Source organism: Camelus ferus, chromosome 33, assembly GCF_009834535.1.
Source record: "Camelus ferus isolate YT-003-E chromosome 33, BCGSAC_Cfer_1.0, whole genome shotgun sequence".
NCBI lineage: Eukaryota > Metazoa > Chordata > Mammalia > Artiodactyla > Camelidae > Camelus > Camelus ferus.
This window is the reverse complement of record NC_045728.1, coordinates 19,569,759-19,596,307: the sequence shown is the minus strand read 5'-3', so window position 1 is coordinate 19,596,307 and position 26,549 is coordinate 19,569,759. Positions and strand designations below refer to the sequence as shown.

At 36.0% G+C, this 26,549-nt stretch overlaps 1 protein-coding gene across 1 annotated transcript in view; it reads left to right on the top strand.

The window, feature by feature from the left end:
* Positions 1 to 26,549, top strand: part of CUL5 (cullin 5) — an 81,693-nt gene that overhangs the window by 20,497 nt on the left and 34,647 nt on the right. The window contains exons 3-7 of the mRNA XM_032472708.1: positions 8,988 to 9,087; positions 14,738 to 14,914; positions 16,566 to 16,707; positions 18,091 to 18,236; positions 18,319 to 18,399. Coding sequence (XP_032328599.1) covers positions 8,988 to 9,087; positions 14,738 to 14,914; positions 16,566 to 16,707; positions 18,091 to 18,236; positions 18,319 to 18,399 — 646 coding nt within the window. The remainder of the gene's footprint in view (positions 1 to 8,987; positions 9,088 to 14,737; positions 14,915 to 16,565; positions 16,708 to 18,090; positions 18,237 to 18,318; positions 18,400 to 26,549) is intronic.

Here is a 26,549-nt window from a genome sequence, read left to right as displayed (position 1 = left end):
GCAAGTGTTCAGCATAAATCAGATACTTTACATAAACAGTTGAGACACAGCGAGCCGTTCTGATCAGGAAATGGTGAGAACCCTCACAAAATCCAAATTCCCATGTGCCAGCCAAGGGCCACCAGCCTTGCAGCCATGTCTTGTAGGCGTGGTAGTTTCAGCCCTGCTGTAATGTTTGTTGGCGTGTGCGCTAGGGAGAGACTGTGTCAGTGAGTTGTAGATGTGTGAATGAATAATCTACACACATTAGGCTGTTGTGCTCATTTTTTCTCTTTATCACATAAGGAGGGTCTAATCCTAAACAATGTAGAACTTACTGCGTGATAGTAATTGACGTATATCCATGATTCTGCCTTTTGAGTTCAGTAAGAAGCAACTGAGACCTTTTTGAAACTTTATAGCATTCATGTATACATATATTTTTCTTAAGTTATTTGATTAAACATATTTTATGACTAATATGTTGAATGTTGTGGGGGTTTTGGTTTTGATTTTGGTTTTGGTTTTGGTTTTGTCAATTTGTGTTGATTATATAATCTGTTATCTAGAATAATGCTGCTTCTGTGCAGATTCCTGAGTGGGAAAAGGAGCGTAGTGTGGTGTTGTTTCCTGCTTGAAGTTACTTCCAAGCAGAAATAGTCAGTAACCTTGTATTTGATCCAGTTAGTAGCCTCAGCACGTCGTTTTTTAAAAATCCTTGATCTCCTTAGAGTTACCGAAGGCTGCTCAGCACATAAATCCCTTTAGGTTAAAGGATTCTTGTGTGTCCTATCATGCTTTCACCAAAATTGTAAAACCTACATTAGTTAAAAGCTTTCTAAATTTTAACCTATTTAGTCATGTTAACTAATAACATTTAGCTTGTTTATATCTTTCTAAATCTGCAGTACTAAAAATGCTGTATTGGTATTAAACTACGTTGGTTGTTTGCCCCCATTTTCCCGTAACCTGTATCACTGTTTCTCAGTCCAGGTGCTGTTGGCACTTTGGGTGTTGTGCATGTTGTGGGATGTTTATCACCTCTGGCCTTCACCCTCATAAACTGTGTGTCCTCCCTTCTCCACTCCTCATCATATCCAGTGTCCTGAGGAGGCAGTGAGTCCCTCAGTTGAGAACTGCTCCTTTAGATATATATTGTTTGGTTTGACTCTGATTTGTAAAATTGAGGTCAAAATTAAATAATGAATTATTTTCAATGTATGAGACTTTTTAAAAATGAATTTTTACTTTAAAATTTTTAATTTATTTATTTACTTATTTAATTAATTAACGGAGGTACTGGAAATTGAACCCAGGACCTCGTGCATGCTAAGCATGAGCTCTACCACAGAACTGGTCCCCCCAACTCCACCATGAGACTCTATTTCTAAGAAAATTCATCTTTACTATAAATAATTTTTCTAATGTTTTTCTTGTTCCTAAGTTGGTTTTTGTGACAACACTTTCTCCTGTTTTTTCTCTCATCTCTTGTCTGCCTCGGCTCTGTCATCTTAGCTGACACGTCCTTTTGTGCCCCTTAATTACTGGTTTCCTCCAGAGTTCCATTTTTTTCCTTGTTCTTTTACCTGAGATCTCATATCTTTATAAGGAATCCGGGTTATTCTCCAAAGTTCTGTACCCACGTGGCCTGTGGTTCCCTTCATGTGTCTGTCCCTTAAGTTCCACAAATACTTCAGATTTAGAATGATGAAAATCTGTTACAGTCTCAACCGAAAATCTGGAGGCTACCGTCAACCTCCTGTTTTTTGTGCTCCTTCATGTCCAACTGATGATTAGGTTTCACAGGTTTTTATTTAATATGTCTTGAATTTCTTTCCATCCCACTTCTTTTCCCCACAGTCTTGGCTGAATGATTACAGCAGTCCCCTACCTTCTTTATTGTATCTCTTGTTAGTTGTCTATTGCTGCACAACAAATCACCCTAAAACTTGGAGCTTGAAATAACACACACACACAGTGTCTGTGCTGTTCCTGAGGGGCGGGCATCTGGTAGCATCTTAATTGGGCGGATCTAGCCCAGAGTCTCTCATGAGGTTGAGTCAGGCTCTAGGCAGAAGACCTAGGCCTTTATTCAGCTAGGAGTGAATGATCTTCAAAGCTTACCCACACGATTGTTGTTGGCAGGCCTTGGTTCTTCCCTAGCTGCTCAGTTCCTCACTGTGTAGAACTGTCCGTAAAGCTGTTTACCGTGTGGCAGCTTGCTTTCCCCAGAGCGAGAGAGAGTGCTTCCAGGACAGAAGTCATGGTGTTTTATAACATAATTTTGAAAGTGACAGGCTATCACTTCTGTTGTATGCTACTGATCACACAGATAAATGCCTGTACACTGTAGGAGGGAACTGTACATAGATATGAATTCCAGCCAGAAGACAGGGATCATTGAGGGCCACCTTAGTGGCTGTACCCCAGAGGAAATAAATGATGCAAGGTTTAGAAGGTAAATCAAAAAACATGCTAGCATATATCATTAGGAATAAAATGAAAGAAGACTATTTTGAAAATGGAAGAGTCAAAGAGATCTTTCAAATGAAAAAATGAGTTAAATAAATTTAAAAGATCAAATTACTGATTTGAAAAATAAAACCAGAGTTCTCCCTTAATATAGAGCAAAGTACGGAAAATCAAATAAAAATTAAGACATACAGAGCATAGCTCTAGAATTGGGCTAACGTAGACTTAAGAGAGGTTCCAGAAGGAGAGGACGTAAGTGTAGAGGAGAGGATGTAGTCCCAAAGGATAAGAAGAAAGTTTCCCAGGGCTGGAATCGTGTACCTTCCTACCCAGCCCTACAGATCTTCGTATTGGAAGTGCTGTACATGTTCATGTACATGCCTGTACATGTCCTTAAGGCATTTCAGAATTCCAAGGATAAAGAATCCTAATTCTTGCAGAGAAAAAAAATCAGTTACCTTTCAAGCAAAATAGCCTCTCTGCCCTCTTTTCATTGGCCAAATTGGATGCAGGAGGTTGATAAATTTTTCTTTAAATATCTAAAGGGGAATTAATTTGAACTTAGTATTTTATACCTAGTCAAGTTTTTAATCATATTTAAGGCAAAATGGACATACTTTCAGACAAGTAAGGATTTAGAAGACTGAAGGATCCTGCAGAAATAAAATAGGTACCCCTTCTTCTACTGTTACCAACATTGGCCATTAAAGAGATTGAGCTTTACTAAACTAAACTGAGCGAGGTGCTCTTGAACTAGGAATCCTGACCATGAGATAAATATACATAGAAAAAAGTAGACATCATCCATCCAAAACTACAAAAAAGAACAAATTAAAATATTTTCGCTGATAAAAATTGTTCCACGGAAACCAGCTATGAAGCAGAAGAACACGAACAGAATACTCTGCTGAGCTCAGTACCTTCACACAGCCATGTGGGGCTGCTTATCAAACAAACGAGCTGAAAATTCAAAAACTAAGGAGAGAAATCAACAAAAATAGGAGGAAATGAAATGAAAATTGAATTCAGAAAACAAATAGAAAAAGACAAAATCATATCAGAAATTGATCATAATAGATGAAGAAAAAAACATAGAGATAAGCTTTCCAAAATAAAATAGAAAAATAAAAATATTGTTTGTTAATCTGATAAAGGTGATCTGTGAGTATGCTAGCAGCAGACATGCCTGTAATGATAGCTGGAAGCATTTCGTTTAAAATTGGGAATGAGAAAAGGTGTCTTTTCACATTTTATTCCATTTCTTCCAGGTTTAGAAATTTGTTGCCATAGAATTGTAGGTAGTAGGCTTACATGATGTATGTGGTTAACATCTCATTTTTTATCCCTAATCCTACGTAGTTTTCTTTAATATGGGTATTAAGGAGTTGATTCATTTTATCAAACTTTTCACATAATTGAGCTATAAAAATTACTTTGGTATATCAGAACTTGTTGGATCCATCTATGCAGTGCTTAATTGCAAAGGAGTTTATAGCCTTTGATGCATATATTAGACAAAAAAAAAAAAAGCTAGAAGTGAGTGGTTTAAGTTTTTCTTTCAAGAAATGAAAAAAACAGCAAATTAAACTTGAAGAAGGTAGAAGGAAGGAAAGACAAAAAGGAAAGACAAAAGACAGAATTAATGAAATACAAAATAATTGTGAATAGAGAAAAGAACAAAGGTAAAAATTAGTTTTTGGGAAAGAATAATATTCCGTTTTTGTTCATTGTCATATTTATAATTTGCTTCCATATTAATGTCTTCTGATTTCTTTGATTTTATTTTGTTCTTTGTCTGGTTTCTTAGTTCTGTTATTGAACCCTTAGTTTTTAAAGTCTTTTTAATATTTTTCTTTACAATGAAAGCATTCAAACTATACATTTTTTTCCTTAGTACTGCTTTTATTGTCACCATAGGTTTTTGTGGTATGAAGTGTTTTTCTTTTTTCTTTCTTTCTTGATTGATAGTAATTTTTCTTTTTACTTTTTCTTTAATGCATGCATTATCTAGGAACTTAAATTTCTAGATATTGAAGTTTTTATCATTTATTTATTTATTTGTGGATTATAACCAGAGAAATAGCCTATAAAATTAGATTTTAAAAATTTTGTATGTATGCACGTGCTCTTAGGAAAAAATTATCTTTTTGTGATTTGAAAGAATCTCTGCCTAATTAATCATAGCCATTAATTGTATTTTTCAATTCTTCTGTGTCTTTTAATTTTTTTTTCCCAGATTTTTCAATGTTGAGAGATTTTCTGACAGTGTTGATTAGCTAAGCCATATGCATTCCTGGTTCTCTCTGCCTTGTGCTCCTACCACTACAGAGGCTAGATAATTTAATACTTCTTTGGCCTTCCTTACCACTAAGGTGGCCATGTGACATAATCCTGGCAAATAGGTCTATGGTGGGCTTCTCAGAAAGGTTTTGCTTTCCAGATGAATTAAACTAAGTGACACTCTCCTCCCTTTCCCCTTAGACCAGCCACAGACTAACATGCTAAAATGACAGAGTGAAGAGAGAGAGATCCTGGTGAGTCTCTAAGCAGACCTCAGCCAGTGCCTTTCTCCAGACTTCTTGTTACATAAGAAAAAGAACCTGATTAGGCCATTGTTGATTGACGTTAATGTTTTCAGCTGAGTGCTTCCTGATACAAGGATGTTTTAAAGTATTACAGTGTATTTGTATCCAGTTTTTACATTTCTTATTCTTTTTGTTTTATATTTTGAGATGTATATTTTTGGTATAAATAGATGGACACATCTTAATAAATAATGCTTTTTATCTTTAAACAATGTTTCCTCTCTTTAGTCCTTTTAAGTTTAAATTCTTCTTTGGATGGTACAAATGTTGCCACCCTGCTTTTTTTTTAGTTTATACTTGCCTTGTATCTCTTAAGACACACTTTTTTTTTTGGCATTAAAATTTTTTGGTAAAGTATACATTATGTAAAATTTACTGTTTTAGCCACTTTTTAAAGTATATGATTCTGTGGCATTGAATACATTCATAATGTTGTGCAAACATCAGCAGTGTCCATTTTCACAATGACTTTATCATCCCAAGCAGAAGATCTGTACCCACTAAACAATTAACTCCCAGTGCCCCTCCTGCCAGCAGCTGGGAGCCTTCATTCTACTTTCTGTTCCTATGAATTTGCCTGTTCTCAATTCCACATGTAAGTGGAATCATAATATCTCTCCTTTTGAAAAGCGTATTTTCTTCTAATGGGATAAATTATTTAGTTCGATTTAATATTATAACTGATACTCTTTTTATTGCTTCTGTAATTTGTCACTTATTAAATACTATTGTTTCCTTGTTTTGCCTTTTCCTTATTTTTGTTAATCTGAAAGTTCACTTCCATTAGTGGTTACTTTACTGTTTTTCACGCTCAATCAGAAGTGTATGGTGTTACTATTAATCAAAAGCAAAATACCTATTTTTTGCACCAAGGTCACACTATTTCTTTTGCTTCCTTACTAACCTAAGGAAGTTGAAACCTTTGGGATACTTCTTACCCCTTACTTCGTTGCTCATTCCTTATGTCTGTCCCCTTGAAACCTTTGAAGAGTTTTTACTTCATTATTCTCCTACTTCCCAACTCCTTGATTTTTGTAATATAGTGAAGTATTTAAAAAGAATTTCCCCTACAGCATGTCCCTTTTAAAATCACTTTGGTTACATATTCCAAGAGAGTGTGTTCCTCTTCATTCATACTTAATTTCAGGTATTTATTGCTCACCCATTACTCCTTCCTTTTTATGTTGAAGTGCCATTTGCTATAACATAAAGTACGTGAACCAGAACTACACGCATGTATATGGGTAAATATCAGAAACATGTTGAGTGAAAAAATTATGGAGGCAGTAGGTATAGCTCAGTGGTTAAAGCACATGCTTAGCACGCACAAGGTCCTAGATTCAATCCCACTACCTACATTTGAATAATTTTTAAAATTATTATTTATATAATTTCTGTAACATTCAGAAACCCTTATAGTATGTTGTAAAACTTGGGGGAAAAAAAGACATCCAGGCTTGGTTTCGTCTGAGAAGTGTTGGAAGAGAGAAGGATTAGAGGGAGGAAAATAGAGGGTTTTGAGAGTATTGTCAGAATACATTCCTCAAGTTTGTTACAATGTATTCCTCAAAATGTGTATGAAAATCGACCTGGAGACTTGACAGGGTCTGTTGTGTGGTGGTGAAACGTATTGTATTTTGAATAAGAAAGAGTACATTGAGAATATTCTTCCCTGATGTAACGGCACATGGGAGCACCTGGACGTTGCGGAAAGGGAGCTGGAGAAGATGTGTTGATCACAAGTTTGACTCTTTCTTGGGTACCCAGCTCCCCACCATTCCCTCTTGACTTAAGAGGCTCCTCACGTTTGAGCCCTTCTGACTGTTCCTCACAGTGGTTTGAGTCGGCAGGGACTCCTGATTGGGGCGGGGGGGGGGAAGGCATGGGACTTCTCTGATTGGTGATTTTTGCTCCAAAACTCTCCAACAGCTTTACCAAACTTTCTTAGAACTGCACTGCCATCTTAGGACTGTTGCTACCCGACCTTCTTCTTTCTCTTCCCTATGGAACCAGACCAGCATTGTGGGCTTATCTCTTGCCCGGCTTCCTGTACCTCACTTCCCATTTTCTCTCACAGGCATCACCCTCAGTAAATCTCTTGCATGTCTGATCCCATGTTCTTTTCCAAAGACCTAAAGTAATGCATGACTCAGTAAAGCGTTTGGCACATAGTAAGCAGTCAGTACATGCTAGTTTGTTTTATAGTAAGCCCAGTAAGAGATGGTCGTGATTTTGACTGTTGCTGGTGATGGATGGAAGTGTCCAAGTTGGAGAGACATTTAGGTGATGGATACTGTAGGACTATAATTGGATGTAGGGGTTAAAAAAAAAAAGGGTTACTTTGTTAAGTTTCTTGCTTATCACTTCCCACTTAACACGATGCCACACTGATTTGTTAATAGTTCACTGCAAAAAACACCATAGTGATCTACAATTATTTATTCATATTGTGACTTCTTCATAAAATATCCTTCCCCGCTTTCTTACACCTTTGCCTGGAAAAATCCTGCTAGTTCTTCGAGAGAAGCTTTGGAATCAGCTCTACCAGGGAGTCCTCCCTTTTTAACTCGACCTCTCACTTCCACCCGCACCTTCTCCGTTTGTTCCTAAGCTATCTTGTGTTTATATACGTAGTAATTGTAAACATATTGAAATATAATCAATCTATTTTTGTATCAGTTTCTTCTTTTAGACTCTGGATTCCTTTAGCCGTGAGGTGAGATTGCAGAGCTATTACAGGGGTCACTTAACCATTTTGTACTTTATTCAAAGAGCAGTGGGAAACCACTGGAGGATTTTCAGTACAGAGAAATAAGACGTAATTTGGGTTTTATGAAGATCACTTTGGCTACAGTTGGAAGGGTGGGAGGGGTGCAAGAGTAAGTTAAGGGAAATGGTTTAGTGTGGGTTCTGGAGCCTGACTGTCTGGGTTCACCACAGACTGGCTATGTAATCTTGGGAATATTACTTAGCCTTTCTTTGCCTCAGTTTCCCCATCTGTAAAATGATAGTAGAAATAGTACTACTTCAGCGTTGCTGTGAAGGTTTGGCGAGTTAAAACAGTTCAGAATAGTATCTGGCGTGTAGTGTAAGCAGTCAGATGTTATCTATTATGTTGTTATGTAACAAATATTTGTGTGCTTACTACATCTTAGGCACTGGGCCAGATACGACTATTAAGCTGAATTTAACAGATGACAAAAGCAAATTCAAATTAATATGCAGGCAGAACTTCGGGATATAATTATGTGCCTAAGAATCTGAATATAAAAAAATCTGACCAGTGTTATGTTACAATTCTAGAGATGTTTTTTGTGGCTTTTCAATTTTATTTTTAATTTTTTTTTTTTATGGTAGGGGCTCTAGAAAGTACTGAATGAGTCACTGGGGAACATTTTTTGAAAAAAAGAATCCCCAGTATAAGACTATCATTTTGTTATGTTTCCCTGCTCTACAATGAAGTAATTAGAAAATGAACTCTGTGACTGTGTATTAATATTAAATATATTTCTGTTTATGGTAAATAAAGGAGACACAGTGGTAATTGATGTGTAATGTGATCAATTATATGGAGGAAACTAGGAGTTTTGCTGTAGTGGGATTTAAATTATTCATTTTTTAAAAAAAGAATACACATATTGTTTATGTATTAAAGGATTTTTGCTTGTCTTTGCCCAAGAAGATATTAATAGTAGTTAACTTTGGGAGTCTGATTGGGAGATGTTTCTATAATTAAAAATTTAATCAGTAAGCTGCAACAATTTAAGGAAAACAATGACAAAATAAACAGAAACAAACATGTGTGAGGCAGCTTACAAAGAACGCCGGGCTCGTAGGCGTGGACGCCAGCACTCTCATCCTGGCCTCACGTGGCCCGTGGGAGCTCGGTGTGAGTTTTGCCTTTGTCCTTGTTCCAGTGTTGATGTTTGCTCACCTGCTTTGTTTTCACAGGGATGTACACGCAGTCTGTCTCTGGGATGATAAAGGCCCAGCAAAAATTCATCAGGCTTTAAAAGAAGATATTCTTGAGTTTATTAAGCAAGCACAGGCAGTAAGTGTTGCATCTGTACATTGTTTATTTTTAAGGCTTTGCTCAGAGAATATATTTTCTGATTTTAAACGTAGGACTTCCTGAAGTAATTTTAAAATATCGCATTGACTTTTGATACACTTGCTAAATAGATTCTTTAATGAGATGATTGTTACTTGTTTTCTCTCTCCTCAGTGACATTTCTTTCAAAAGAATATATTATTATCCTCAATTAAAAGATGCTATAAAGAATTCCGGTTTCTGTACATTCTTTAGAAATCCCCACCACCGTTAGTTTTTGGCCACATTTCAGTCCACATAAATCTATTTTTTCCTCACAGTTAATACCTCTTCTCAAGCTGACAGTCATTTTCTTTAATTCCAGCTGCTTCTCCAACTGTAATCCTTCATCTGTCCCTTGCATTGCTGCTACTGAGCTGAAATTCAGCACTCTTTGAGTTGATGATATGTATACACGTTTAATATTATTGAAATGAAGACAAAGCTCATTTAGGCCTTAGGTCAATTATGCAAGAGCTAGTTTTGTTTTATCTTTGTTAAAACCTTTCTTTTGGGAAAAATTAATGCAGAGGTAAAGTATTGTTTCAGATCAACTGTGACACCACTGATGCATCCTTTACCACCTAAGGACATGAGATTACCTTCTTTGCTATAAAATGAAGTTTGAAAACTAGAGAGCTAGAATTGTACAACACTAATGTTCTAATGTTCTAGCACTAAAAGTCTGTTAGAAATCTTATCAAATATTAAAGTGTTAGCAGTTGGATATTAAAAATGAATTTTTTCTATATATGACTTAATTGAATATATGATTAGTATATATTTAATTCTGCTAGTAGTCACTACCATGATGAAATAAGAACGATATCATGTTATATATTATGAAATGAAATACTTTATTGATGACACCATTAATTCTGCCATCTTGATCAATGATTTTTTTTTAAAAATTAGAGTTTTATAGGACATTATCTTTTAATGAAGATAAATTATTGTCAGGTTTGCTTAGAAAAATTAATGTTTCACTATCACAATTTAATCAAAATGTATTTTTCTAGAACTGATTTAGGAAAACAGTTTCTGCTTGCATTGGAAAGCATATCAGCTTATCCATTTGTGATTTTTGGTGAAGATAAATTACATTATTTCAAACTGATAGAGCATTACCGTTCAATTTCTGGAAATGGGCTCATAAAGAATCATCTTAGATATTGTTAACAGATATTGAGAAATATACTTCACACTAGAAAACAAAATGTCTTAAGGGTTTCACTGTACCACAGTCCAGGGGGAGGTTTGGAATGTAGACCTCAGCCAGAACTTGAGGATGGGATTTAGTGCCACTAAGTTAGAGCAGTTAGATTGCAGAACTGGCAGTGCCAGATGTGAGTATGTAACTTAAAACATTTAAAAACTGTTGAGAAAATCAAGCTTTGTGAGTTATTTTACTAGTCAATTATGAAACTAATTGAAATTACCTTGTTAGGAAGGACCACATCTCCTAAAGAGGGCAGGCAGTATGCATTGAAATGTTTATTACAGCATTATATAAAATGACAAAAAAGGAAAGTATAAGTAAATGTGCAATGTTTGGGAAGTTATTAATTCTGATGTTTTCTTTCCTTTTTAAGGTTAACATAACTCTTTATTTGCACGTAGTTCTGTGGCTTAGCAGTTTGGGCTAGACTCACTGATTTCATCTGAACTTATTAACGTGGCAGTAAGGTGGTGGCTGTGCAGGGACGGGTGGTCTAAGAGAGCTTTTTTTCATGTTCCTCATGTTTGGTACTGGCTTGCTTCTGGGGCTTTTCCCCCTCACGTGGTTTCTCATGCTCAAGGAAGCCAGGCTTTGAGGTAGTAGTGGGATCTCGCCAGACCTCTTCAGGTCTTGGCTCAGAAGTCTCGCATGTCTCATCTGCTGCATTCTGTTGGTCAGAGGCAGTCAGAGGACCAGCCTTAAGTCCAGCAGTGGAAAAATAGATTAGGTTAAAAAAAAAGAGAGAGAGATGTAATTTGCATACCAGAAAATTTACCTTTTAAAAAGTGTGTTTTAGTATATTCACAAAGTTGTACAATCATCACCCACTAATTCTAGAACATTTTCATAACCCAAATAGAAACTCTGTACCCATTTAGTAGTTACCTCCCAATGATCACCCCTCCTCCCCACTCCTTCCCACCTTAGCAAACGCTTACCTGCTTTCTGTCCCTCTGGATTTGTTTATTCTGGACATTTCCTATAAATGGAATCATACAATATATGGCCTTTTATGACTGGCTTCTTTCACTTGTCATAATGTTTCCAAGGTTCATTTATGTTGTAGCATTTAGCAGTATTTCATTCCTTTTTTATGGCTGCATAATATTCCATCGTATGGCTATGCTGTATTTTGTTAACGAATTTGTCATTGATGGACATTGGGTTGTTACTACTTTCTGTTTATTTTGAATAATGCTACTATGAACATTTGTGAACAACTTTTGTTTTGGGTATAATTGACACCTAACAGTATACTAGTTTCAGGTGTACAACATAATGATTCGATATTTGTATATATTGCAAAATGATCACCACAATAAGTCTAGTTCACATTTGTCACCATATGTAGTTTCTAATATTTTTCCTGTGATGAGAGCTTTTAAGATTTACTCTCAGCAGCTTTCAAATATGTACTACAGTATTATTAACTGCAATCACTATGCTGTACATTACATCCCTGAGACTAATTTATTTTTATAAACTTGGAGTTTGTACCTTTTGACCCATCTCACCCAGTTTGTCCTGCTCCTCCCCAGTCTCCTGCCTGGCAACCACTAATCTATTCTCAGTACCTATGAGCTTGGGGTTGTTTTTTTTTTGTTTTGGGGTTTTTGTTTTTGTTTTTGTTTTGTCTTTTGCTTTGTTTTTGATTCTGCATATAAGTGAAATCATAAGATATTTGTCTTTGTCTGACTTACTTCACTAAACATAATGCTCTCGCAATCCATCCATGGTGTCACAAATGGCAAGATTTTATTCTCTTTTATGGCTGAATGATATTCTGTTATGTCTGTGTACCACATTTTCTTTATCAGTTCATCCATTGATGGACATTAGGTTGTTTCCATGTCTTGGCTATTGGAGATAATGCTGAAGTGCATATGGGGGCACGTATATCTTTTTGAATTAGTGTTGTTTGTTTTGGATAGATACCCAGAAGTGGAATTGCTGGAAAATATGGTAGTTCTATTTTTAATTTTTTTGAGAAATCCCCATGCTGTTTTCCATAGTGGCTGCACCAGTTTACATCCTACCAACAGTGCACAAGGGTTTCCTCTTCTCAACATCCTCATCAATACTCGTTATTTATTGTCTTTTTGATAATAAGCCATTTTAACAGGGGTGAGGTGATATATTCTTGCAGTTTTGACTGCTCTGTCATAAACGAATTGGCCAGATACGTGTGGGTTTATTTCTGGACTTTGTATTTTCTTCCATTTATCAATATTCTGTTTCTGTGCCAGTACCATACTGTTTTGATTACTAGCTTTGTAATATAGTTTGTAATCAGGGAGCTTGATGCATCCAGCTTTGTTCTTAGTTCTCAAGACTGCTTTGACTATTCGGGGTCTTTTGTGGTTCCACACAAATTTTAGGATTCTTGGTTCCATTTCTGTGGAAAATGTTAACTGAAATTTTGATAGAGGTTGTACTGAATCCATCCTACTTTGGGTAGTATGGACCTTTTAACAATATTAATTCTTCCAATCTATGAGCATGAATATCTTTTCACTTATTTGTGTCTCACTCAGTTTCTTGCATCATTGTTTCAGTGTAGGTCTTTAACCTCCTTAGTTAAATTTATTCTTAGGTATTTTATTCTTTTTGATGCAATTTTAAACAGGACTTTTTCCCCTAATTTCTCTTTTTGATAGTTTGTTATTAGAGTGTAGAAACTGAACAGATTTTTGTATAATGATTTTCTATCCTGCAACTTTACTTAATTTATTATTTTTTGGTGGCGTCTTTTGTGTTTTCTATATATAATATCATATCATCTGCGAATAGTGACGGTTTTGTTTTTCCTTTCCAATTTGGGTGTCTTTTGTTTCTTTTTCCTGCCTAATTGCTCTGGACAAGACTTCTGGTATTGTGTTGAATAGGAGTTGTGAGAGGAGGCATCCTTGTCTTGTTCTTGATCTTAGAAGAAAAACTTCCAGCTTTCACCATTGAATATGATGTTAGTTGTGGGCTTGTCATATATGGCCTTGGCTATGTTGAGGTACATTCCCCCTGTATTTGTTCAGACTTTTTATCATAAATGGATGTTGTGTTTTGTCAAATGCTTTTTCTGCATCTATTGAGATGATCATATAATTTTCATTCATTTTGTTACTGTGATGTATCACATTGATTAATTTGTGAATGTTGACCCATCCTTGCATCCCTGAAGTAAATCCCACTTGATCATGGTGTAACGATCCTTTAATGTGCTGTAGAATTTGGCTTGTAGAATTTTGTTCAGGATTTTTGCAGCTACATTCATCAGAGATACTGGCTTGTGATTTTCTTTTCTTGTGGCGTCCTTGTCTGATTTTGGTATCAGGGTAATGCTAGCCATATAAAATGAGTTTGGAAGTGTTCCCTCCTCTTCTGTTTTTTTGGAGGAGTTTGAGAAGGATTGGCATTCTTCTTTAAATGTTTGTAAAACTCACCATTAAAGCCATCTGATCCTGGACTTGTGTTTTTGGGGGGAATTTTTTGTTACAAATTCAGTCTCGATAACTTACCAGTAATTGGTCTGTTCAAATTTTCTTTTTCTTCACTGCTCAGCCCTGGTAGATTGTATGTTTCTAGGAGTTTATCCATTTCTTATGTGTTGTCAAATTTGTTGGTGTTTAATTGTTTGCAGTAGTCTCTTAATGATCCTTTTGTGTATCTGTGGTATCAGTTGTAATGTCTCCTCTTTCATTTCTGATTTTATTTGAATCCCCTCTTTTTTTCTGGTGAGTGTGCACAATTTTTTTTGGAATGTTTGTTTTTGTACGTAGGTATTTATAGCAGCATTGTTCATGATAGCCAAAAGGTGGAAACAACCCAAATGTTCATCAGTGAACAGATAACCAAATGTGGTATATCCAGGAAATAGTATTTAGCAATAAAAAGGAATAAAGTACTGATGTATGCTACAACTTGGACGAGCCCTGAAAACACTATTGCCATGTGAAAGATGTCGGTCATAAAAGTCTGCTTATTGTGTAATTCCTTTCATATGAGAGCTCAGAATAGGCAAATATATAGACACAAAAAATAGATTAGTGGTTACTTAGGGTTTGGTGGGGAGGGGGAGCCAGAAAGTGGAGAGGATAAGAAGGTAATAGCTGAAGTATATAGGATTTTTTTAAACTGAAGTATAATTGACATAGTAACATTTTTTCAGTTTCAGGTGTACAACAGGAGTCGCTGTGTATATACTGTGAAATGTTCGTTGCAACAAGTCTGTGTGAAAATGTTTTAATTTCTCTTGGATAGATACCTGTGTTTTGATTTCTTTTGGATATAATATGGATTATATAGTAAAGAAAATGTTTTAAATTTATGGCATGAATGTATTGTTATTTTTTTAAAGCACCTGCATTTATTTTAAATTGATATGATTCTTTTTTTCAGCGAGTACTGAGCCATCAAGATGATACAGCTTTGCTAAAAGCTTATATTGTTGAATGGCGAAAATTCTTTACACAGTGTGATATTTTACCGAAGCCTTTTTGTCAACTAGAGATCACTTTAATGGGTAAACAGGGCAGCAATAAAAAATCAAACGTAGAAGACAGTATTGTTCGAAAGGTAAGTCAGTTTTCCCATTTTTCTCTAATATTCTTCAGAAATAGGGTGAGTTGAAGACTTTCAGAAGTAATTTACACTGGAGTGTGTTTTTCTATTTCACATGTGAAGTCCTTTTCAGCTCTTGCTGAATTTTATTGAGTAACATTAATTTTCTTTTGTCCATTTTTAGCTTCAGTTCTTTCATCTTTCATCTGGTCTGAAGCTGTGGATCTGTGTCTTCATACATCACCTCCTTTGCTTTTCCTTCTGACTTTCTCCTTTTCATAGTTTTTTTTAAGGTTTATTTTTAAATTTTTGAATTTAATTTTAATTTTTTAAATAGAGGTATTGGGGATTGAACCCAGGACCTCATGAATGCTTGTGCAAGTTAAGCATGTGCTCTGTCATTGAGCTATACCCACCCTGTTCCTTTTCCTAGTTTTTAGTATTTTATTTCCTTATTCTTTCTTTGTACTTTTACTTTGTAAATTAAATTATTTTTTTCTGTTCAAAAAAATCATTCCTTTATTAGGTTACCTTCTGGTATTTTTGTGCTTAATTGTGGCTAAACTGCTGTCACCTTTATAAGTTTTTACTTGATTCTACTTACTACAAACTCGGTATGTACTGTGCTTATTGTCATATTGTGCACAGTTTCTAGTTAAAAGATCTGTGCCCAATAACAGCTCGTGAATTGATGGAGAGAACTCAGCTCTGAAATGGAAGAGTCCCAGATTTCCCTTTCAGCCTTGCAGCCAGCGGCCCCGCCTTGCTGTCCTCGTTCACCATATGTATATATCTGTCATATATATGTATGTATTTCAGCTTGTGAGAATCAAATGGAGCCACAGATTTGAAAAGTAAAAAAATGACGTTTGAACTTGCAACAACTGACTAGTTGCTGTGATGGTTCTAGCAACCAACTCAGGCCTTCAGTAGTGGCCGGGACTTTGTCGGCCCTTCCCAGCTGTAAATCTGTGCTAATGCTGACAGCATACCCATGGACTTGTGTATGCCACTTCCATCATTTAAACAGAACATCTGTAAGGTGGATTTGTATATTCTTTTTAAATTCAGTGTCAAACATATTTTCAGTTGGTCCTTTTCACATTTATCGTATGTTCGTACAGACACGCTTCTGAGCATGCCAAACACTTATCAGTATTTCTGAAATTCAGCCTTGGAACTGTAGGGGAAGTAACATTTTCCATGTATGACCATATTATTTTTTAATGGGGGGAGATAATTTTAGGTTTCTTTATTTGTTTATTTTTTTAAACAGAGGTACTGGGAATTGAACCCTAGACCTTGTGCATGCTAGGTGTACACTCTACCACTGAGCTATACCCTCCCTCCTGTATTACCATACTTAATTTTTACAACAGCCACTTGAAATTTGTACTGTTATTTTCACTGTTTTACAGATGAGAAAGCAGGTAAATAAGTAACAGAGCTGGAATTCAAATCCAGTTACGTTTGACTCTTTACCGTTATTTCCCACCTATTATTAACTAGATTTAAATGTGCCGCTTTCCTACAGTACTCAAGTGAATGTGGGTCTAAGAATTTTATTTCTTTTTCAAGTGTTTGTACTTAAAATTTTGTGTGTTTATATGTGGCACTTGGTATATTATTGACTGAAATGATTGCATATGTTGTTCTTTTTTCCTAGCTCATGCTTGATACATGGAATGAGTCAATCTTTTCAAATATAAAAAACCGACTTCAAGATAGTGCAATGAAGCTGGTACATGCTGAGAGATTAGGAGAAGCTTTTGATTCTCAGCTTGTCATTGGAGTAAGAGAATCCTATGGTATGTTCTGAACTTTTATGATCAGATTTCCTTTTCATGGAAATTCTAAGGGAATTATCGAGTAGTACTATCAAAGCTATGTTCACTAGCATGTAGTCACATGTACCTCTAGTGCCACGTGCTTGTAAGAGGACACAGAGGGTAGTCTCCTTAAATGGAACCTATAAAAATCCATATTCGCGTGGTTAATACTTATTTTCTCCATCTCACTCATTTCTTGGCTCGTGAATCTTTTTGTGATCTAAATTAGAGAAATGTAGATTTGAATCTATAGCTTATAAAAGGTGACTGGTTTTTGTACTTACGTTTTTAGGACATAAATTAATTCCGGGTGTTCGTTCCTCTCTAAACTTTTCAGTGTCTGACAGTGATGTTCTCGTTTGCTCATTCAGGCAGATGTGCTGCTTCCTCTGACTAGAATACTCTTCCCTTCCCTTTAATCTTCCAACTCATCCTCGTCCTGTTTCCTCCTGGAGGCCTTTCCTAGTTCCCGGATGAGGTTAGGTGCTTCATAGCACCTGTGCCTCCCTGTCCTAATACTTCCGTGTTCTTCACCCTGTATCTTTATTGAACATAGAATGCCCGGCGCGAAATAGTTGTCAGTAAGAATGAACCTTTAGCTGTCTTTCACTTGCTTTCTGCATTGCCCTTGTATTTCTTTAGGTATCGAGTCTGGATTTTCATTAGCCTTGTCCTTGACATTTATTCTTTTTTATTCCAACTCCCCCCAGTTTAGACTTCTTTTAATTCTACTTCTAGACTTCTCAAAAAGTCTTCTTATAGTGATCTTATTGCTATCACTTAAGTCATTTACCGTTCACAAGATTAATTTTTAAGTACTATATGAGTGGTATTTTTCTTGCCCATTTGATGGTATGCCATGCTAAATTCAGGTTACTTAGCCAGAGAGCTGAGGTTCTCCGTAACCACTCCTAATTACCACTCTGCCTTATCTTCTATTAACCTTACAGTCCCGACAGACAACCTAGTCATTGTGCTTCGATTTGATGTTGTGTTTTTCTGCTTCTGAATATTTACTTACTTTACTAATCGGTGTAAATCCTGGTTTGTTCTTTAAGACTCAATTCAGATCCCATCTTTTCTATGAATGGTTTCTTGATCATCCAGTTAGAAGTTAGTCTCTTTCCTATTCTGAAATAAAATAGTTTTTGTTATCTGTGCTTTTTGTCACTTTACTGTTTTGTTCTATTATCTTTTTAAGTTTCTTATGGAGACAGATTTTATCTTATATGGCTTTATGTTCTCTTGAGCATCGTCACAATTTCTTGAGCATAATGACTCCTCAGTATATGTTTTTATTTATTGTACTCAAAGTACTGATTTGAATCATAATTAGAGTAAATTTTATTTTCTGTTTTTCAGTTAACCTTTGTTCTAATCCAGAGGATAAGCTTCAAATTTATAGGGACAATTTTGAGAAGGCATACTTGGATTCAACAGAGAGATTTTATAGAACACAGGCACCCTCATATTTACAACAAAATGGTGTACAGAATTATATGAAATATGTAAGTCAGAACTTAGTATATGTGATAATTCGAGCTGTTTTCTTGATATTCTTAAAATGACTGCTATTTTGCTTCTGGACAGGCAGATGCTAAATTAAAAGAAGAAGAAAAACGAGCACTACGTTATTTAGAAACAAGACGAGAATGTAACTCGGTTGAAGCGGTAAGTAATTTTGTTGCTGTTTATTCTTTGAGATTCTTTGAAGGGTAGTAGCCCAGGAGCGGCAGGTGCACGACGCAGGTAACGTTACTCTCTTTTCTCCCTCTGTGACTAGCGTTACTGACTGTTCATGGTGCTGTCTCCCAGGGAGCAGAGCACAGCTTCAGAAGGCACTGGATTCAGAACTCATTGTTTTTCAGAGCTGATGTGCAACATAAAATCTATTTGCCCTTCCTGCTCTAGACTTTTCTGTATTTAATGCATTTATTTTTTAATCAGTCCCCTTTTATTATGTTTTGTGCATATTATCTAAAGTTAGCCGTAGCAGTGATTTTCACGTGGCAAGTAAAATATGCTCCCAATAGACAACGGTTGATTCTCGCTATTCATGGTAATTGTGTTCTATAAACTAGTGGCTGCGGACACTGAAGTAGTGAGCACCGCGCCGCTGCTGCTAGGGGATGCTTCTTTTTGTTATGAGACGATGTTTTCAGACTTCCTCTTGTCATGAGATAAAATGTCAATTATTTGATAAGAGAACATCAGTCTGTTATATAGTTATTTGTTTTTGGTTCCTCATTTAAAAAAAAAAAGAAAGAAAGAAAAATCAGAGGTAGTAGCCATGCTACAGTGTCCATCCTGGTGTTTGCTTTTATGTGGAGAATGACTCTAGTGTGCTTTGGTAAGGAAGGTAAGAATCAAGTTTGGATAGAGTTTTAGAAATTGCTCAAATATAGCTAGCAGTATTGCTTCCAGTTTCTTTCAGTCTTTGGAGCTTACAAACTAGATTTAAATTTACATTCAAAGCAGTAACTTCCCAGTTTGCCTAAACCAGACATTTTTCAGCTATGGATGGGATTTTTTTTTTTTTTTTTAACTTCTGACTTTTTTTTAGCTTCTTTCATCTTGATTGATAGTCATGTTTATTCAGAAATTGGACTGAGTTGGATCTTTTTTCCCTTGTTTTTTGTTTGTTTTGCTTTTTATTATGTGCAGTTTATTTCCTCTTTCAAATAAACTTTGATATTGGCCAGAAAGGGGGGCAAATTTTGTGTTGTTTATAGAAATTCTCTATAGAAGTTTAAAACCAGGCTTCAGCTTCATTCAGAAGGCAGGGAAGACCATTGAATATTTTTTAAACAACTATGCCATGCTCAAAGTTATCTCTGAGAAACATTAATCTAGTGACTGTATGAACGATCAATTGGAAGGGGGAATGGCTTGGAATAGCAAGTGGGAAGGTTTTACAGTAATTTGAGGAAGGTATTAGGAGTACCAGGCAGGGTATAGCAATGGAAGTGGAAAGAAAGAGGGCGGGGACAAAGACTTCCCAGGGGTGGAATGTTGCATTGTGTGAGCGGGGCTAGACATCAGAGAGAATTCAGTCAACAATGTGCCTGAGGTTTTGGTTGGGGAGAATTGTGTTGCTACAGAGAGATGAGGTCTAAGAGTAAACCTTGGTAGTGAGGGAGAAGGATGAGGTTAGTTGAGGAATTGAGTGTTTTGAGTTGATTGGAGTGCGTGTCTAACCTGGGTGGGGATGTTGTAATTTTGTAAGGTAGAAGTATGGTTATATTCTTATACTCTAGTTTACACAGCTGAGTTGTATCATATTTATATTAAACTTATGGAAGTTCAACTATAGAGGCCCAACTAAGAGCGAACAAGAGAGCAAGAAAAAGAGTAAGAATGGTAGAGAGAAACTAATACACATGAAAACTTGTATAGAACAGGTCAGTCTCCCTTTCTGCTTTAAAACACGCGCGCACACACACACACACATTTGGGGAAAAACTTGAAATAGAAGATGTGAATTTACTCTTCCGCGGATACCAAGTGGTGTGAACATCTCACCAAGCTGAATGATTCTAGAGTTTAAAGATAAGGTTTTGTTTTGTTTCAACAAAATCCACAAGTGCAATATAGTATGCTTGCAAAAAAATTGTACTTTATTGAGGACGTAAGAGGTCTGTTTGTATGGTTTGTTTTAATTTTGTTTTGATTTTATGCTTTTATTTTTAATCAGCTGTTTTGATTGGTGGTCAACATATATACAGAAAAGTGCACAGAAATCTCAAGTATATTATAATAAGTGAATTATCACAAAGTGAACATACCTGTGAAATCACCAGGACAAGAATTACCAGCAAATAGGAAACTCTATAAACACCCCTTCCAAAGCATCATTACCATCTTGTTCTTCAAAGATTGTCATTTTCCTAACTTTTACGAGCATAGATTAATATTAATCAGTGATCCCTATATAGTTAGTACAGCAAAATTTGGTGCAGAGAAGACAGTAAATGAGAACTGTAGAATTAACTATAACGTTGGGAACTTAAGGGTTAATGCAGATGCAGGACTGTATTATATACCTCACTGATCTAAGGCCACTATACTATATATACATAATATTTGTTATATATTTGTTAATTTACAGTTTCTGTTTCCAAAGAGAAATGATGTGTTAAAATGAAGTGTGTTGTAATGGAAGAAACAATAAACCAAAAAATCACCAAGTTCTGGGTTCTAATTTAATACACATTAAGTGTAATTTTTTTTTGAAATAGTTGTTAAGGAAAGAGTCATTTCCGTAACTAAAGATTATTCAAAGCAGACTCACTACCCTAAATTCTGTTAGAGGAATTACCAGCCGTCAGAACATGCTACGTCAGATCTTCGTGCCTTGTTGATAGTAGCTTTAGTCTATACGTACCTATTAGGCTGTTCTTACTAGTGGAGAACAATTATCTATCAGTTCATCTGGGGCTACACAATAATACACAACAAAATTTAATATTAATAAGTATGTACATTTTTGACATTAACATTTTCTCTGAAAATTAGGAAATTATTATGATTTACCAGTTATCTTCTTTGAATTTAGTAAGTCGTGATCTTAATCTTATAGATCTGATTACTTTTCAGTATGCACAGGAAAACAAGTTTCTGAATCAGTTTTCTGTAGAGTAGGTCAAGTCTCACCTAGGCAGTATCCAGGTGTACGGCAGGCCTAATAAAGGCCAGGTGTGCATTTTAAGTAATGTTTACATAGTACTTTAGCAGCTTACTGAATTCTTTCCTAGTTTATAAGAGTTTTCTTTTGTTCTTTTGGATACTTCCAAGCATCTGATTATATCTTTCTTTTTAATACTATCATCTCCTATTTCCTTCAGTGGATTGGATCCTTTAATGGTTTATTTTAGAAAAATGTTAAAGAATATTGGGGATCCTTGACTTCTTCTAGTCTTTGATGGCAGTTCTCTAAGTCGTCACAATTAAGCACGATGCTGCTTTTTGGCATGATGTATGCATTTTATGATGCTAAGAAAAGTATTTACTTATTATTCTTTTATTAAGGATATTATCAGGAATGTATATACCCTAGTTGTAAAGCCAGTATCTTATTTTATGGAGTCTCATTAGAGGCATTTGTATTAAGATCATGAATAAGGCAGGGACACTCACCATTTCTAACTGCTATTTAACACTGTATTAGAGGCATTAGCCCATGCAGTTAAACTGTAGGAATCAATGAGAATGGGTAAGCCTGAAGGAAAACTGTCTCATTTTGGAGATTACATGATAGTACTTTATATGGAAAACTCTACAGTCAGTGTTAAAACTAACTCAAACAGTAAAGTAATTCAGTAAAGTGGCAGGATATAAAATTAACATACAAATGTCAGCCTTCCTATGTACAAATAATAAACAGGGACTATATGATTAGGGCAAACCTCACTTATGGTAGCAACAAAAAAAATTAAATACTTGGGAATAAATTTAACAAGAAATGTGTGAAACCTTAGGAAAATTTTTAAACATGCCAAAGACAGAGAGGTAGACTTGAAAAAACTGAAAGATACCCCTTATTCTTAAATTCTGTGAGTCAAAATGATATAGATGTCACTTCTTCCCTAAATTAATTTATATGTTCCCTGTAATTCCAATAAAAATACCAGCAGCTGTTTCATGAAATTAGACAAATTGATAAAGAAGTTCATGTGGAAAAATAAAGTGTAAGGATAACCAGGAAAACACTGGAAAAGAAAAACTTTGAAGAGAACTGGCCCTACCAGACGTTAAGTGTGACGTCTCATGGAGTGTAAAGCCTCTGTGATTAAGTAGTGTGGTCTCACAATGGAAGAGACAAGAAGAAGGTGAAGTGAATGTAGAAGTACTACCAAAACAACCTGAAAACAAGTGATAAACAGGTAATAAAATGGCAGTAAGTGCATACATATCAATAATTAACTACTCAGGGGGAGGTATAACTCAGTTACAGAGCACATGCTTAACGTGCATGAGGTCCTGGGTTCAGTGCCCAGTGCCTCCGTTTAAATAATAAACAAACAAACCTAATTCCCCCTCACGTTCAAAACCCAGTACCTCTGCTTAAATAATAAATAAGTAAATAAATAAGCAAGCCTACCCCCCCCAAAGAAAGAAAACAAAAACAAAAATTAATTACTTTATATATCAATGGACTAAATGCTTTGCTCAAACAACACAGGGTGGCTGATTGTATTAAAGAACAAGACCCTTCAATACACTGCCCACAGGAGACTCCCTTCAGGGTGACACACAGAGTGAAAGAGAAGGGATGCAGAAAGATTTCATTTAAACAGAAATGACAAGAAAGCAAAGGCTGCAGTACTCATATGAGAAAAAATAAACTTTAAAGGTCATAATGAATGACAAAGAATAACATTATGTAATGATAAAGGGATCACTATAAGAAGAGGATATTATGGTCGTTAACATATACGCAGGCAGTACAGGAGCACCTAAATATATAAAGCAAATACACCATGATCAAGTTGGATTTATTCCAGTGTCACAAGGGTGGTTCGTTGTATGCAAATCAGTCAGTGTGACACACATTAATGAAAGGAAAGATAAAAATCACAGTATCTCAATAGATGCAGAAAAAACATTTGACAAAATTCAACATCCATTCATGGTAAAAACTCTCATCAGAGTGGGTATAGAGGGAACATGATAAAGGCCATTTATGACAAACCCACAGGCAAGAAAATACTCCATGGTGAGAAGCTGGAAGACTTCCTGCTAAATTCAGGAAAGAGACAAAGATGCTCATTCTAGCTGCTTTTATTTAACATAGTATTGGAAGTCCTTGCCACAGCAATCAAACAAGAAAAATGAATAAAAGTACCCAAATTGGAAGGGAAGAGATAAAATACTGCAGATGACATGATGCTCTTTATAGAGAACCTTAATGTCTCCACAAACAAATAATTAGAACTAAAAAATGAACTCAGCAAGGTTGCAGAATACAGGATTAATATATAGCAATCTGTTGCATTTTGATACAGTGAGAATGAAATATCAGAAAGAGAAAGTGAAAAAAAAATCCTGTTTAAAATTGCACCAAAAAATTTTAAATACCTAGGAATAAACTTAACCAGGGAGGTGAAAGACATATACTCTGGAAACTATAGACCATTGATGAAGGAGATTGAAGCTGATTCAAAGAAGTGGAAAGATATCCCATGCTGGCTTGGATTGGAAGAACTAATATTATTGAAGTGGCCATACCACTGAAAGCAATCTGCAGATTTCATTCAATTTCTATCAAAATACTCATGACATTTTTCACAGAACTGGAACAAATAATCCTAAAATTTATATGGAACCACAAAAGACCCTGAATTGCCAAAGGTACCCTGAGGAAAAAGAACAAAGCTGGACATATAACTCTCCTAGACTTTAGACTGTCCTTCAAAGCTACATTAATCAAAGCAATGTGGTGTTGGCACAAAAACAGACAAATCAGTGAAACAGAATAGAGAGCCCAGAAATAAAACCACGCACCTATGGTCTTTTAATCTGTGATAAAGGAGGCAAGAACACACAGTGGAGAAAAGAGTCTCTTCAACAAGTAAGTGGCTGGGAAAACTTGTAAAACAGTGAGATTAGAACATTTCCTCAGAGGTGATCATATGGCATTTTTCTTCCGTTGAACTAACTGGTTCAGGAAATCACATTAACAGAGTTCCTAACGTTACACTATTCTTCCATTTTCAAAATGAACACCAAGTCCCATTTTTAATGGACAAAATTTATACCCCAGAGGGGTTTTGACATATACTATATAGCCCATTAAAGTTACTGTCAATATATTAATGTTAGGTTTAGTCTATAATCACAGGATCCTTTTACAAATTTATCCTAGTTCAATTTTCATACGAATTTGCTTGTTGTAATTCAGCTTTCATTTGAATTTGCTTGTCACAGTACAGCAGATTCTGATAGAGATGAATCAAAGAGAAGTGAGTTACGCTGTGGGTTGTTAGGATAGCTGATGTGCATTGAACGGAAATCTCTAGGCTGGCGGTCTTCAGTGACGGTAGTGTCTGCCTCCAGCACGTGTTACAGAAATTTGTAGAGACTTTTCTTTTTCTTTTTCTTTTTTTTTTTTTTTGGTTGTCACAATGATTGATTTTTAGTGAGTGGGATCCAGGAATGCTACTCAGACTGTCCCACATAAGCAAGAATTACACCATATCCCAAAAATAATGTTCAGTAATCCCACTGGCCAATCATGTAAGTGAAAATCTTGTTTATACTTATTTGCATCTAGAATTTTATTTTACTTATGAATCAAAACATTTTTGCATGATATTAGTAATACACTTTATTTTCCAGGGATGATATTACTGTGTAAATTGAGGAACGGTAATATATTTTTTATTTAGAATCTTAAATTTTGGTGGGGGGTATAGCTCAAGTGGTAGAGCTTCACATACACAAGGTCCTGGATTCAATCCCCAGTATCTCCTCTAAAAATAAATAAATAAATAAACCTAATTACCCCACCACCACCAAAGAAAATTAAAAATAAATTTAAAAAAAAAGAAACAAATTTTTTTCACTGTCAAAAATTGTATCATCTGTAGTGATACTGCTCATGGTGTTTGAGTCACTGATGCAGCTGTGTTGGATTGAAGTGGGGATCATGAGAGCTCCCAGTTTGTCCCTCCAGTTTGGACCAGAGGGAAGAGTCTGGCCCTACTCGTTTTAATTAGCCTAGTGCTAATCGGCCCAGCTCTGTTTGAGGGTCCAAACTTGGATCAGATGCTTTGTGTGTAAGTGTGTTTCTTTGTGCACATGTGCAGGCGTGAGTGAGCTGTCAGTGTATATGTGTTTGTAGTAGGTATGATGCAGGAATACTGGACTCCTCCAGAGGACAAGCCTTCTGGCAGCTTGAGCTACTTGCAACTCAGTGGGGAGCCTGGAAAGTAAGTCAGGCCAAGAGATCTGAGCAGCAGCGCTGCCTTAGCTGCCTGGTAGGCCCGCTGCTCTACCTTTGCTTGCAGGAGAGCAGCTTAGTCCCGCCCAGACCCAGGCATCCTCCCAGCTCTCTAATTAGCTTGATTATCACTGGACGGGCCTGTAGAGATAAGCAGCGGTATGTTAGTAAAACTGGGTCAGAGGCTTCAGAGCTGTGCTGGCTGAAGAGGCATCATAGACAGCAAAAAGTGACACATAACAGTAAGAAAAGAATGAGAAAAAAATATAAAACAAAATAACTTACAATTTTTTTCCTGTGGCTTTTAGCATTTTAGGTGATAGTCCCACATCCCTTGGTACTACCTGAGAGCATTCAGTTATTACTTACCATGCACCTGAACTGTGTCAGGCCTTGTGCTAGTGGGGATAAGAGGACAGAAGTGGTCCCGGTCTTCAGAGTAGCACTAGAATAAACTGGAGTGTTTCTACAGTGGATTAATGGACTAGAGAGTGAAGCAGTGGTGGCAAGTCTTCATTTCTTCACAATGACCAGGGCACTGACGGGGAGGCAGTGTAGTGATTAGGGGCATACACGTTGGAACAAGAGGAGGGTTTGAGTTCCGTTGTCATTTTACCCTTTGGCAAGTTCTTCAACTTCTGTAATCCTTGTTTTCCTAACTGTAAAATGGGTAATACCCAATTGTGTTTAATCAACTACTTTATCAAAACATTTAAGCACTGAAACTGACATGGTAGTTTTTACTGTTAGGGCTGTGGTCTGCAGAAAGTTGCTTACTGAGTCTCAGACAGAAACTATTTTACTGCCTGTGCAAAACACTGATGAAAAACTGAATTAACAACAAGGTTACAATTCATAAATTATTAACATTAAGTAAAGT